This window comes from Lithobates pipiens, unplaced genomic scaffold, assembly GCF_037356315.1.
Source record: "Lithobates pipiens isolate NorthernLeopardFrog02 unplaced genomic scaffold, aLitPip1_a1.2 Scaffold_30, whole genome shotgun sequence".
NCBI lineage: Eukaryota > Metazoa > Chordata > Amphibia > Anura > Ranidae > Lithobates > Lithobates pipiens.
Genome location: NW_027507791.1, coordinates 93,465,808 through 93,480,866, shown reverse-complemented (window position 1 = coordinate 93,480,866; position 15,059 = coordinate 93,465,808). Strand labels below are relative to the sequence as shown.

Genomic DNA, 15,059 nt, shown 5'->3' with positions numbered 1-15,059 from the left:
AGCATCAGGTCAGGATACATGACACAGCAGAAGATAAGTCAGCAAAGGACAGGAGGCTAGACTCCCTTTAAATAGACTGTCTGGCACCAAGAGTAATAATGCGTGCACATGCGCACACGCGATTGCGGACTCACGTGTGGGCCTGTTAGCCGTTCTATGGGAAACTCTATGCGCTTGTGCACATCTATGTGTCAGACATCTAACAGGGATTCCCTGACAGATACTAACAAGAAATTGCTGGAATAACATTTTGCAACTAATTAGGTTAATTGGCAACAGGTCAGAAACATGAATGGGTATCAAAAAAAAATCTTGTCTCAGAAGTAAAGATGGGAAGAGTTTCATCAATCTGTGAAAAGCTGAGTCTAAAAATTGTTTAAACGATTTCAGAATAATGTTCCTCAACGTAAAATTGCAAAGATTTCTGTAGCGCCGGCTCCTGACTAGCATGTGCTATGTGTTTTTTTTTTTTTTCAATTTAATGTTCCTAAAACCACAGTGGGGTTTTAGGGGTAATTATGCCAAATTATTGTTTCAGTACCAGTCTAGCTGGATTGCACTAGGTTCTCCTTGGTCACAGGTGTCACTGTCACTGTTGACAAGTGTGAGAAAGCAGATTGGCTAGGCGTATTGTGTGCCATTCTTTCTCGGAACCAGCCCAGTGGGTGTGTAATCCTGCTGTGCATTCTGGGAGAGGGTATTTAAGGTACTGAGATCATGTGCTTCTGGGTTCAGGTCCAGAAGATCTGTCTGTCTGTCTGTTTAGTCCTGGTCCTCCTGACCAGCCCCCATGGCCCTCATGGCCTGGGGTGCGGATCCATCCAATTCTGAGTCTCGGGGCTAGATAGCCCAAGGCAAAGTAACTGAGAGGAGGATTCAAAGGTGGTCCGGTGCAGTCTCATCTGTGGAGAGGCCCAGCAACTGGAGAAGCACCCAGGGGAGGACTCTTCGGGAAAAGGCCATGAATAAGGCTGGCTTCTCAGAAGGAGCCTGGTGGCTCAGTTGAAGGACACTAAGTGGATCTACACTCATACGGTATGGCCGGACCGGCTGCGAGATACTGGTACCGTATGATAGCTCTTTAAATTTACCTACATCCCTCAGTTACATCCAAGTCTGTGGCAGAGACTTTTATTCACAAGTGTTCTACATTCAAGTCTGTGGCAAAGACTTTGCTTTACTTAAACACTCTAGCGGCTGCTAGGCCTAGTGAGAGGAGGTCTATCCGGTGGCTGTGAGAATCCAGTTGTGAGATTTCTATAGTGAGAGGCTTCCTATCTTGTACAGTTCTAAAAGTACCTGAACTTTCTTCCTAACCCTCTACCCTTCATTGAGAAGCTGTTTTACCCATTTTGCAAATAAATATCACCAAAAAGAGAATCCAGTGTCAGTTTCTATAGTTCTTTGGGCCAGCTACTTCGGGAAAGCCCTAGACGCACACGAGGTCAAGAAGGCAACGGTAAGCCCAATCAAACCAGCAGCTCCTTCAGGGGTCAGTGCTACACTTCAAATATATCATCTACACTATATAATGTCTTCAAAAGATTCCAAGAATCTCTGTGCGCAAGAGACAAGGCTGAAGCGCAATATTACATACCCATGATTCTCAGACGGCACTGCATTAAAAACAGACATCACAACAAGGGCTCAGGGATACTTCCAAAAATCACTCTCTGAACACAGTTTGCCATGCCATCCAAACATGCAAGATAAAGTTTTATCGTGCAAAGAAGAAACCATATCTGAACGTTATCCAAAAACGTCACTGTCTTCTCTGGGCCAAAGCGCATTTAAAATGGTGTTGAAAACTGTTCTGTGGTCAGATGAATCAAAATTTTTACCATCTTTTGGCAACCATGGGTGCCATGTCCTCCAGACTAGAGGAGCGTTATCTTGAACACTCAGTTCAAAAGACCGTAACTCTGATGGTATGGGGGTGTATTAGTGCATATGGAATGGGCTGCTCACACATCTTGAAAGGTTCATCCAGGTTTTAGAGCAGCATATGCTCCCACCCAGACTTCTTTTTCAGGGAAAGCCTTGCATATTTCAGCAGGACAATGCTAAACCACATACTGTATCTATGAAAACAGCATGGCTTCATAGTAGAAGAGTCTGAGTGCTTAACTTGCTTGCCTGCAGTCCAGACCTTTCACCAGTTGAAAACATGTGGTGCATCTTGAAACGAAAAATACATCAAAGAAGACCCCGGAGTGTTGAGCTATTACAATTCTATATCAGGCAAATTGTCAGGGCTGGCTTAGCCCTTCCTCCTCTGGGCTGACCGCTCAGCTGTTGGCTAATTGCCAGCTCTCTTCTCTTTCCACAGTTACCAGCTGTTCCCGATGATGCTCGTCTGACCTGCCTATTTAAAGCCTTCCAGCTCATTTCCCCATTGCCTTTACGTTGGTCATATCACTAGGAACCATCTGCTGCTGTTTGTTTCAAGACTGGCTTGCTGACATCCCTACTGGCTTCTATCTTGCTTGCAGTTGCTCTCCTTGGATCCCTGACGTCTGGACTGGCTGATTACCCGATCTGGTTTATGAAATTTGGACTGGCTGACTACCCGATCTGGCTACTGGACTCTGGCTATGCTTGACTACGCTTTTTCCTATTTACCTTTTTATTTTTATTAATAAACAAGTGTGATTTGATTGTACTTCTGTCTATGTCCGTTTCATGGTTCCTGACACAAATATGCCTGAAATAGAGGCCGCATATCTGCGTATGGCCCCGCGCCAAGGGGTTAAAAAAGAGAGGATGCTACACCATGGTAAACATGGCCCCGTCACAAAATTTTTGACACAAGTTGCTGCTATCAATTTCAAATTCACCTTATTTCATTCTTAAAATTTCTGAGTTTTCATTTGATACATTTTCTATTGTGAAAAAAAAATATATGGGTTTATGAGAATACATCTATGGGCAGCTGCAGCTGATAAGCCTCAACCGCTGTTTGAGAAACATTCTTCAAAATGTTCCTCCGACATAAGTTGATCAATCAATTGACTTATAATGAGCAGGGATGGCCACACACCAGTCAGAATCCATCAGGTCCCTGCTGAACTGGCCGAATTTCGATCAGTATATGGCCTGCTTTAGCAAATCAGACTGCACAATTCTGTTATTTTAAGCTTTGCTCTAGGAATCAATCAGTGGAATTCATAAAGACTGGCGCAGGCAGATTTTGCGAAAGTGCCTTTGCATGTATTTTAAAAGTAGTGAACAATGTGTCAAATTCATATACCTGTTTAAAACTATATATTATACTCGTATACCTGTACTAAAATTTGGACCCTGCTACGCCACTTTTAGAATGCATAAGAGACACTTTCACAAAATCTCTGAGCCAGTTTTTCTCTCTGTACACCAAAAGAGTTGGACCTAACTAACTCCACTTTTACATTTGGTGCATTCAATGTGACACAACATAAAAGTGGCACATTTTAGAACTACCTGAATTTTGTGTATGAGTTGCTGTCAGAACCAAAAGTGTCGTAAATGCTTCATGAACTTGGCAAAATAAATTATTAAAAGGGATTAACGCCAGAAAAGTGGCGCAGAAACTTTACTTAATTTCCCCCAGTATGTTATTTGCTTCCTATTCCAATTACATCCTGTAACACTTGCCCCACCGATAGTAGACTAAAATCATTGAAACTGAAAAAAGGAGAGCTGCTAGCATGTATAAAATGCAAGAAATAAATGCCATCTGTTCTCAACAGGCAAAGCTCCAATATCCCAACACTTTCATAGTGACAGAGCTTATCTATGCTTCTGCTGCCTCTACAATCCTTTTGGCCCATGAATACGATGGCCAATAAGAACGTGAGTGAGGCAGAAGGGGTTTGGCAAGCTTTTTCCTTCAAAGGATATGCCAATGTTTTTCAATCAGAACCTCTTGTACTTGGTCATAGAAGATGTGAATTCGAGCTGCTGCAGGTATACATAGACAACTCTATGCAAGGTAAAAAATGCTTTCCCATTCAGGAGCACTACATCAACCACTGACCTATAGAGAGGCATGCACTGCAAAGCCTAACAGAGCTCTGATTAGAGCTGAAGTCACTATCTGCATGCCGCATGCTTGCCCTGAGTTGAGAGGCCTCTGAAGTCCTTAGGAGTTAAGGAGGGGAAAAAAAAAGCACTGAACCAACAAATGACAATGTTATTCACATGCAGACATGACGCATAAACACAAAAGCAATAACCTTTATGACAACTTACTTTACTTGTATGCTTGTGGGCATCATAACGAATTTGTGAAAATTCACGGAGTCCAAAGGAGCCTCCAACAACCAAGAGCTAAAGAACAAAACAAACACACATTAGAACCAGGACTGTGGCATTATAGTAAATCATAATAAAACCATTCTGAGAGCTGATTGGAGTGACGGGACATATAACACACAGGAACAGAGTTGAGGCTGCCAATCTGCTGGAGGTCCCTCCCGTCACCATTTTACTCTTGGTGTCAGGAAAACTTGTCAGAAGTGGTTCAGGTTGATAGCAGAGGAATGAAGCATCAGATAGAAATTACACTTAGTGCTTTTAATTGAGACAAGTACACACTATAGAGGGATATGCTTTGTTCACATTTCACGCCTGACATTTACAACCACTTTAAAGACATGCAAGAAGCATATATGTGCAATTGTTCTTTTCATTTATTTATTGGTAACAACAGTTATTAGTATAGGTGTGTACCTTTGTTCAACTGATTAGCATTGGTAATAATGATTAGTAATAATTGCACTTCAATGTGTGCCCACTATCATTAAAGTGGAATTGAAAAGTTAACCTTGAGAAAAAAAAAAAAGCTACTATCATCTAAAAGATATAATACGCTTATTATATCTATTAGTTTCTTTGGGATGTTGGTACTGTAATATGCATAATAAGAACAGACCTGTATTCAATTAATTTTTGAATACTATCATCTAAACTGGGTAAAGGGCCAATCTCAAAAGCAAAAAAGTAGTATATTGCTGCAAACAAGTCTTTAGATGCGGTGGCTGCATTTGTCTGTTTTTTTTTTTTTTTTTTTAGTCTTATGCCCCATACACAAGATCGGACATTGTTCGGACATTACGACAACAAAATCCATGGATTCTTTCTGACGGATGTTGGCTCAAACATGTCTTGCATACATGCGGTCACACAAAGTTGTCGGAATTTCCGAACATCAAGAACACATTGACGTACGACGAGCAAAGAAAATTGAAGTTCAATAGCCAGTGGGGCTCTTCTGCTTGATTCCGAGCATGCGTGGCACTTTGTGCTTCGGAATGGTGTACACCTGATTGGAATTTCCAACAACGGATTTTGTTGTCGGAAAATTACAGATCTCAAATTTTGTGCGACGGAAATTCCGATGGAGCCTACACACGGTTGGAATTTCCAACAACAAGCACCGATTGCACATTTTACGTTGGAAAGTCTGACCGTGTGTACGGGGCATAAGAGCATTTTCACAAGTACAGAAAATACCTGTTGATCCTGGCAAAATTGCAGTGTCCTTGTCGCTTCCTGTGAGCTGAACTGGGAGCATAAAACAATGTTGCTATCTTCCTGTTAACTACTAATCCCCTCATCCCCCATATTAAGGATCAAGTCCAGTCTGAATGACAGCAATGGGTAAGGTGCAATATATATAAAAAAAAACATGTTTTTGGCTTTAGATACACTTTATTTAAATTTTAGTCTGACACCTAGTGCATTTCATCCAATCAAGGCTTAATCATAGAGATTCTCTACAATTAAGAGTCTATTGGGTAAAACCAGAGGCGGCGGTCCTAGGGTGGGGACTACCATTGGCTAAAGGATATTTCAAACAATAAAACTTTTATTATATATTTTTGACTTTTATTATATATCTGGCATGCAGCTGATTTCCTCCTTGTTTATGTGCCACTTGAAGTTTATTTTACAGAGCAAATCCAGCCAGTAGTTAGTGAATTGCTAATGCTATTAGAAATCATTTAATCTTTGCTAAAAATCAGAATGTGTACGAACTGTAACTTAGTGCTGTGCAATCCACTGTAGCCTGATTTCACAGAGCCTCTCTGATTGAGATGTTTCTTGTGGATGTGCCTACTTCCAGAAGCCTGTACAGTGTAATTGCATCTCAATCTGCTCGACGTATCACCAATCAGATTACGAGCTGTGATAACATCTTAGTTTGGAACACACAGATAGTAAAAAAGAGTAAGCCTGTCTAGAAATACATTAAAACAGGTCAGCAAAAGGGGTTACCAGATATAGAACAAAGTGCAGAGGCCTGGGTGAAAAACTCAAGTCCTGACCGGTTGTGTAGTGCTCCCCGATGGTTTCATTTTCATTTTGCCTAGAGTGCAACTTTTACAATAATCATTTACAATTCAGCAGTATGCGATTAAGCCGCTACTAAATATTTGTCACGTTTGGCATTTACTTTTTAAGCCTGTTCCACTTTACAAAGTAAAGTTTCTGTTGAAATCCTGAACTGATGAGAAATCTCTGGCTAAGAACATCAGCTACACCCTGAAGGAAAGACTAGGCAGATACATCTGTCTAATATATCCCCAAACCACCTGTTTAATCATGTAACAGTGCCCTGAAAAAAAAAAAAAAAAACATGGAAGAACGAGCAACAGCATTAATTAGGCATCTGTCTACAGCACTGGAATCTACAAGGTCATGAGAAGACTCAGGGGACCGGTATATTAAAAAAATAGTTTATGGAAATAGTAGCAACATACAATATTCATTTGATGCTGGGCCAGGATTTAAGATGCCGTTACGCTAAAGTTAAGAGGCGACATGCCACTTCTCAGTTTACAGAGCAGCCATGCCGTAGGAGAACGTCTTACCAAAGTGAATAAGTCAACCCTTTGCAGATTGCTTCAGATATACAGTGCCTTAAAAAGTATTCCTACCCCTTGCAATTTTCCACATTTTGTCAGGTTACAACCAAAAACGTAAATGGATTTTATTGGGATTTTAGTGGAAGATCTTTTGATTAGGTGGTGATCCTTTAACTAGGTCCAGAATCTCAGGGCAATGAGCTTCTTGAAGTTCAAAATTCTGCTTCTTACCAAACACCCACCTCTCAAATTAACAATCTAAAAGCTAAAAGTTTTAAATGAAAAGATTTACCTCAAACCCCATCTTCCAGGTGCTGGTAACCTTACTACCCCTCTGCATTGCATCCTAGGAAAGCAGAGTACTGAAAATCCCAAAAGAAATGCACTCCTGTACAGGGCTATATAAGCAGATGCAACATTAACATTCCTAGGAGTACGGTTATATTTTCATGGACCTACTTTGGTCCCTATTTTTCCAATCTCTGAAAGCAAATGGCCAGAGAAACTATTTCCAAGAGAATATGTAAATGCTCCTATGGCATTGGTACCTGACTTGCCAAACCAACAAGGTGTTGCTCTGTCACGGTTCCCTTGGTCCCTGAGCTGGATTCTGTAGCATTTTAGCTATTGAAAGGGTAACGCCATAGGACCAGGTGAGTGGTCCATCTTGAACCAGTACTAAAATACTGGATTATGAAAAAAAATGGTAACGCAGATATAGAGACATCAGATAACAGTTAGAGCTCTTTCACACTGAAAGCCCTGGGACATTGGCAGTAAAGCACTGCTAGTTTCAGCGCCGCTTTACAGTCATTTTGCAGGGCACTTTAAAACCTCACTAGCTGTCGAATAAAGGGTTAAAAGCACCCGTAAAATCGCTGCTGCCGAGGTGCTTTGGCGACGCTGCCCATTGATTTCAATGGGCAGGGGTGCTTTAGGAGCGGTGTATACACCGCTCCTAAAGCACCTCAAAGAAGCTGCTTGCAGGACTTTTTTTTTTTTACGTGCTGCCTGCCCTCGGGCTTTCATACTGGGATTGTATATGAGGCTTTTCTTTAAGGCGCTTTACAGGCGCTATTTTTAGCACTAAAGCGCCTGAAAAAGTGAAAGGGGTCTTAAGGATTTATTAAAAATGATTAAACCTCTGAGTGTAACACATGTAGGCACCTGAATTTAAAGTCCCCTGTATAGCAGCGCTCAGACTGGAAAAAGGAGATACAGAGCTTTTGGTTTTTGCAGGAATTTAAAAACGTGTAACCAAGTTGGGGCGCTGTGTAAGATTCACATAAAAACAGAGTGCAATGATTACTGCCCATTTAAGTGTGAATCACACTGTCAATTATTTCCTAAAACAGTAAAGTAAGGCATTGGTATATTTTCATAAAAAAATATACACCTAGAAATCGTGAATCCTTCCCAATATCTTACAAAATTTAGTTTCTATAATCCACTTCTGTTTGTGAAAAATTGTTTTGCAATGTGCAGTGCTCAAAAAACTGTATACACAACATAGTTAATGTACCTAAAATAATCACAAAAATGCGTGATATATCAATAGAGTCTACCTAGATGTATAAACATGAAGTACACACATATAAAATGCTGTGAGCAACACACAAGAAAATTCCCAAAAATTTGACAAATCAAAAAATGAAAAGCAACATATACAGAGCCCTGAAAAAGTATTCATACCCCATTGACATTTTCTACATTTTGTCATGTTACAACCAAAAATGTAAATGTATTTTATTGGGAATTTAAGTGATAGAACAACACAAAGTGGCACATAATTGTGAAGTGATAGGAAAATGATAAATGGTTTTCAATTTTTTTTACAAATAAGTATGTGAAAAGTGTGTAGCGTGCATTTGTATTCAGCCCCCTTTTACTCTGATACCCCTAACTAGTGGAACCAATTGCCTTCAGAAGTCACCTAGTTAGTAAATTTATTTCCCAATCAACGTTCATACCGAACTCCAATGAGGGATGAATTTGTCAATGACCTAGAACTGAGTTCCAGAGGGATCTTTGTTGTGGTATTTTAAAATAATGGCGAGGGACACTGTGGTTTATATGACCCTTCCTGATGCTGGCCAGATGTTTATTGACCCTCACCAAGAAGGTTCGGATTGTGTGTCCCACGTATTGTTTTTTACAAGGGCAAGTCAACAAATATACGATGAACTAAGTGGCATAATGTGGAGTAATTGTAGATTGGAATGTATCTTTTTTTACGTCTCCCACAATTGTTGTGTAAACACACACAGCAAGAGTAATATATCCTTTACATTATTGAAAAAAAAGACATTGGGTGCAGTCTGTCCCTGCATGGCTCTGCCCAGGTATCTGTCACTCTGGAGAACCATCCAATGTTTGTTAATGATCTCCTTTATTTGCCTATGTTGGATTGAAAAGGTGGTAAAAAATGACCACTTGTAATTGAATAGGTTTAGCCCTTGTACACACGGTCGGAGATTCCGACAACCTAATCCGTCGGATCTTGTCCGAAACTGTTGCATACACACGGTCGGACAAAGTTGTCGGAAAATCCGATAGTTCAGAACGTGATGACGTAATTTCGTTACGATGGGACTACGTTCAGGCTAGTAGCCAATAGCTTTGATGTAGGAATTTGATCTGAGCATGCGTGGCACATGGTCCGATCGGAATTCTCTACACATGATCGGAGTATGAAAATATTTCCGGCAAGTTGGAAAATTTGGTCCGACGGATATTCCGACGGAAACAGTCCAATGCAGACCACACACAGTCGGAATATCTGACAAAACGCTCCGATCGGACACATTCCGTCGGAATCTCCGATCGTGTGTACAAGGGCTTAGGATGATCTACCAGCAGAGTATTCCTAGCTACATCAGAGGCCTTGCTAATGTCCTCATCTAAGTGTGAAGATCTATAGCCCTTCTCCATAAATGTTTTCTTCAGGATTTGGGCCTGACAATGGAAATCTGCTATGTTGGTACAGTTGAGCCGCAGCCATAGAAATTGACTGTGCGGAACTGACTTTAGCCATTGACTGTGACGATAGCGGTCAACTGGAATGTACCCATTCTGGTCAGTGGGTTTAATACGTTTTAAATTCCAAATGATGGTTGATAAATAAAATTTTAAGGTCCAAAAAAATGGATAGTGGAATGGCTAGCCTCATAACTCAGGAGAGATACACCTGCTGTTATATTAAAGCTGTCCAAAGACTCAAAATATCTCTTTCAAAGGAGGAGGTTCTGTCTATGTATCTTGCCCAAAGAACCAACTCGTGTCCCTGGGAGCATAGGTGACATCCTCCTCCCATTGGGTCATAAACAAGTTTTCCAAACTAGGAGCAAACTTGGCCCCCATAGCAACCCCCTTGTGCCGTAGATACAATTGGTCTTTAAAACAGAAGTAGTTATGCTTAGTTGCAAATTTCAGGAGTTCCATGATGAAAACCTGTTGGGTTAAAGGAATAGCTGTATTCTTGGACAAATAATACTCAACTGCTGAACAACCCAAAATGATAAAGGGATACAGGTGTAAAGGGTGGCAACATCTGCCATTACCAATATTAAGTCATCCTGATACTTAACTCTCTCCAAGAGTCTGATGGTATCTTGGGTGTCCTAAGGTAAGAAGGAACTAATTTAACCAGTGGCTAGAGATGAAAATCTATATAAAATGTCCTATTCGGGGTGTGACAGAGTAAATCCCACTTACTATGGGACGTCCAGGGGGATTGACAGGGTCTTTATGTACCTTTGGAAGGTAGTACATTACTGGGATGCGGGGGGGGGGGGGGGTGCAAAGGTACCAAAAAAGTTCTCTTTATTGTCCAAAATACCCAAGGATGAGCCCCTATTGGCCAGTTCTACAAGTGCCTTTTTATAGGTAAAAGTAGGATCCCTAGGAATCAAACTAAAAGTATTCTGATCGCTAAGAATCCTAATCATCTTCTCACATAATCATCTTTGTCTAATATGACGATCCCCCCGCCTTTATCTGCGGGACGGATGGTCAAATTTTTACGTTCACATAGCCGTTTTAAATCCAACCTTGGTTGGATTAATATGAACTCTTTTGTTCGGAAATTTATGCAAATCCTGTACAACTAAACTGCAGAATATGTTAATGGACAGGGCTATGGTATCGGGAGGATTACAAAGTGATGGATTCGAGAGACCTGAATGGACATTTCCATTACCTACTATTAATGTGGATGATCTGGGGGGGTTGTGTAAGGAAATGTCTCTGAATACTAAGCTTGCGTACAAATTTTTTGCACATCAGTGAAGGTGGAAAACGTGTTAAGCTTCTTGGGAGGAACATACTTAAGTCCTTTATCCAACATGAATTTCTCAATGTCAGTAAGGCATACTTTACTCAAATTAAAAATACCTGTGCCTGCTAAGTTCTTTTTACCTTGAATGTACCGCCCCCCCTCGGGAGCCTCGTTAGTTTCTGGACCTCTTTTGTGGCCTTGTGTGGGCCTGGGCAAACCCACATGATGGGATGGACCTAGGTGGTTTTGATTATAATTATATATAGATCTTGTGAATTGGTCTTCCTCTCAATTCATATAAAAGAGTATGGATTATGGTAAGCCTCAAGGGTTTGCTTGCCTTAGCTGCTCACATTGCTTTTAAGTTGTGATCACAGATACATCTACACATTTGTTCATTGATGTTTGTACTTATTTTAATAAACCCATTTTTTTACCTATACCTGGAGGCATTTTCTCTTTTATGATCCCCATATGTCTTCTGGACGAGTGTGTTTGCTTATACTATCTGCACCTCGAGTGACCTCTGCCTGAGTTCCAGTCCTGCTGTCCTCCATTCCTTAGACCCACTGCCACTGGCAGGTGGGTCCACAGCCTTGAGAGTTCTAGTGTCCATCATCGGATATCCATCTCCTCGTCTCTTCAACTGAATTGACCCGCTGCCGCTGGCATGCGAGTCTACAATGTCTGGTAAGAGTGTTTACCCCCTACCACGGGGTGGAGGATGCACCATCCCTGGTGTTTTCACTGCGGTTGTGGCTATCCAATTTGCTTCCCTATTGGATTGCATCACTGAGTCTATCTTTCTGTGTGGACTGTTCCAGCATACTTTGTCATCAATTCACCTTCATTTGAACTTTTTTCACTTCCCTATGGTCCCTATTTCACCTGGTTCTGGCCAGTGGAATTTGTACATATTTACACTCAGCACTTTAACATTTATTACTGCTGTACAATATATATGCCCTTTATGATATATTTGGACATGATTTATTATGTTGTCTCTTTAGCACTACACTTTTTTTTATGTTTTGTTCACCTAAATGGACAGGCTGAGCAAGGAGAGCATTAACCATAGAAGCATCCAAGAGGCCCATGGTAACCCTGGAGGAGCTGCAGAGATCCACAGCTCAGGTGGGAGAATCCGTGCACAGGACAACTATTAGTCGTGCACTCCACAAATCTGGCTTTATGAAAGAGTGGCAAGAAGAAAGCCATCGGTGAAAGAAAGCCATAAGAAGTCCCATTTGCAGTTTGCGAGCAGCCATGCGGGGACACAGCAAACATGTGGAAGAAGGTGCTTTGGTCAGATAAGACCAAAATTTAACTTTTTGTCCTAAAAGCAAAATGCTATGTGTGGCGGAAAACTAGCACTGCACATCACCCTGAAAACACCATCCCCACCGTGAAACATGGTGGTGGCAGCATCATGTTGTGGGGATGCTTTTCTTTAGCAGGGGGGAAGCTGGTTAGAGTTAATGGGAAGACAGGGGCCATGGAGGACCTAGTCCTTTCGGCTCAAAATAGGAAAGAGCAATATAATAAAACATGGGCAGTGTGGAATTTATAATTTATGTACTCAGAAGAAGGGAAGAGAATGATGGAAGTAGTTCTGGAGGAGTGAGGCAGACTCCTCCAGAACTACTTCCATCATTCTCTTCCCTTCTTCTGAGTACATAAATTATAAATTCCACACTGCCCATGTTTTATTATATTGCTCTTTCCTATTTTGAGCCGAAAGGCTGTTTTGCTCTGTGTCATTTGTTTGTTGGTGTAATATGTGCATTGGAAGTACAGAATCTCCCCATCTCTTTTTGGGGATAAGGGGAAGGGTGGGGGGGAGGTTCTCTCTTTTTTTCGGGGGGGGGGTTGTTTTTTTTGTTTTTTTGTTTTTGTGTGTGTAAAGGATGAAACAAAGAGGAGGACTAGAGAACATAGAAGGGAAATGGGAGGTACTAGTGATAAGTCTGACGATGGAAAATACTTTATATGTATTTGATGGAATGTGAAGTGACAATGTATTCTCTACTACTGTTTTTGATAAATAAAGGACAAATATATAAAGAGTTGATGGGAAGATGGATGGAGCCAATTACAGGGCAATCTTAGAAGAAAACCTGTTAGAGACTGGGGCAGAGGTTCACTCTACAGCAGGGCAACGACCCTAAACATACAGCCAGAGCTACAATGGAATGGTTTAGATCAAAGCATATTCATGTGTTAGAATTGGCCAAAGTCCAGACCTAACTAATTGAGAATCTGTGGCAAGACTTGAAAATTGCTGTTCACAGAAGCTCTCCTTCCAATCTGACAGAGCTTGAGCTATTTTGCAAAGAAGAACAGGCAAATATTTCTCTCTCTAGATGTGCAAAACTGGTAGAGACACCCCCAAAAAGACTTGCAGCTGTAATTGCAGTGAAAAGTGGTTCTACAAAGTATTGGGGCTGAATACAAATCACACCACACTTTTCAGATTTTTTATTTATTTTTTATTTAGAAAACCATTTACCATTTTCCTTCCACTTCACAATTATGTGTCACTTTGTGTTGGTCTATCACATAAAATTCCAATAAAATACATTTACGTTTTTGGTTGCAACATGACAAAATGTGGAAAATTTCAAGGGGTATGGATATTTTTTCAGGCACTGTGTTTTTTCAACTCACTTTTCAGCACAAACAGTCCACTTTGCTGCAAAGTAACAATCTTTGTGACCATCCACTGTGCTTTGAAAGTGTCAAACATGCTCTTCCTCAAAATATGGCGAATGCTCACTTGCAGTAAAATGAATGCACTCACCAAAAGCCCAAGGTCACCAGGACCAATCACGCCTTTTTGTTATAAAAGCTAGGGCTGAAACAACTAATCGATTATGAAATTAATCGATTATTTTCATAATCGATTAATCGGCCAGTAACATAATGGGGTTAAAAAAAACTAAAATGAGCCCTTTATAGTACAAAAAGAGCAAATAATCACTGCTGTAAATATTACTTTCACTGTTCTACAGTAAAAAAATGAACTCCTTACAGTAGTGAGTATCTGCTTTTTTTTGTACTATAAAGGGCTCATTTTAGTTTTTTTAACCCCATTATGTTACTAAATGTCTTAGATCTGCTTCACATCTGTGTTTATTGGTGCTTTTTGCAGAAAGGCACTACAGTTCATTTACATGGTTTCCTATGGGACACGTTCACATCAGAAAGTGTCAGGGACTTTTAACGCAAAATGGTGCTTTATTGGTTCAATACACTTCAATGGAAAAGCTGCAGAAAAGCATGTAATGGGTTTTTGCAGCAATTTGTGTTTTTTAATCTGCCCAAAAAAATGCAAAAATGCAAATTGCAGTAAAATCATGTGTGCAAAAATCAAAACGCACAGCAAAAAGCACGGCAGAAACAGATCAAAAGCAAACTGCATAGGTGTGTACTGAGCCTTATGCTGACCACACCGATCAATTTTTCAGATGAGAATATTCAGACGAAAAATCTTTGTACATTCACTGAATGAAAGAATTTTGTTTGAAATTTTCACTTGTTTTTAACATTCTGTTTTTAAAATGTAATGTAATTTCTGAACGAAAACCACATACACTGTCTGAAAATTCCTTTAACTAAGAAGTTTTCTATTATTTCCAAATTGTCCCCTCACTGTGGTTGAAAATGAATGTCAATTTGACCCACTTTTTTTTTTTTTTTAAAGGTTATTAACCGATTAATCAAAACAATAATCGGCCAACTAATCGATTATGAAAATAATCGTTAGTTGCAGCCCTAATAAAAGCTGTACTTTACGTAAACTCCTCAACCTTTCCTTTAGAGATGTATTTCCATCCAGCAAATGGCACCAGTTATAAAATAAACAAATAACAAGGCGATAGTGCAATAGGGTAATTAGACAGCAACCCAATTTATTTATTTTTTAAATATAACAG

General features: G+C 40.3%; 1 protein-coding gene across 2 annotated transcripts in view; it reads right to left on the bottom strand.

Moving 5' to 3' along the window:
- The window catches only part of COX16 (cytochrome c oxidase assembly factor COX16), a 181,303-nt gene that overhangs the window by 153,944 nt on the left and 12,300 nt on the right, over nucleotides 1–15,059 (bottom strand). For both annotated transcript variants that reach the window (XM_077464626.1, XM_077464625.1), the window contains exon 2: nucleotides 4,231–4,308. In XM_077464626.1, coding sequence (XP_077320752.1) covers nucleotides 4,231–4,308 — 78 coding nt within the window. The remainder of the gene's footprint in view (nucleotides 1–4,230; nucleotides 4,309–15,059) is intronic.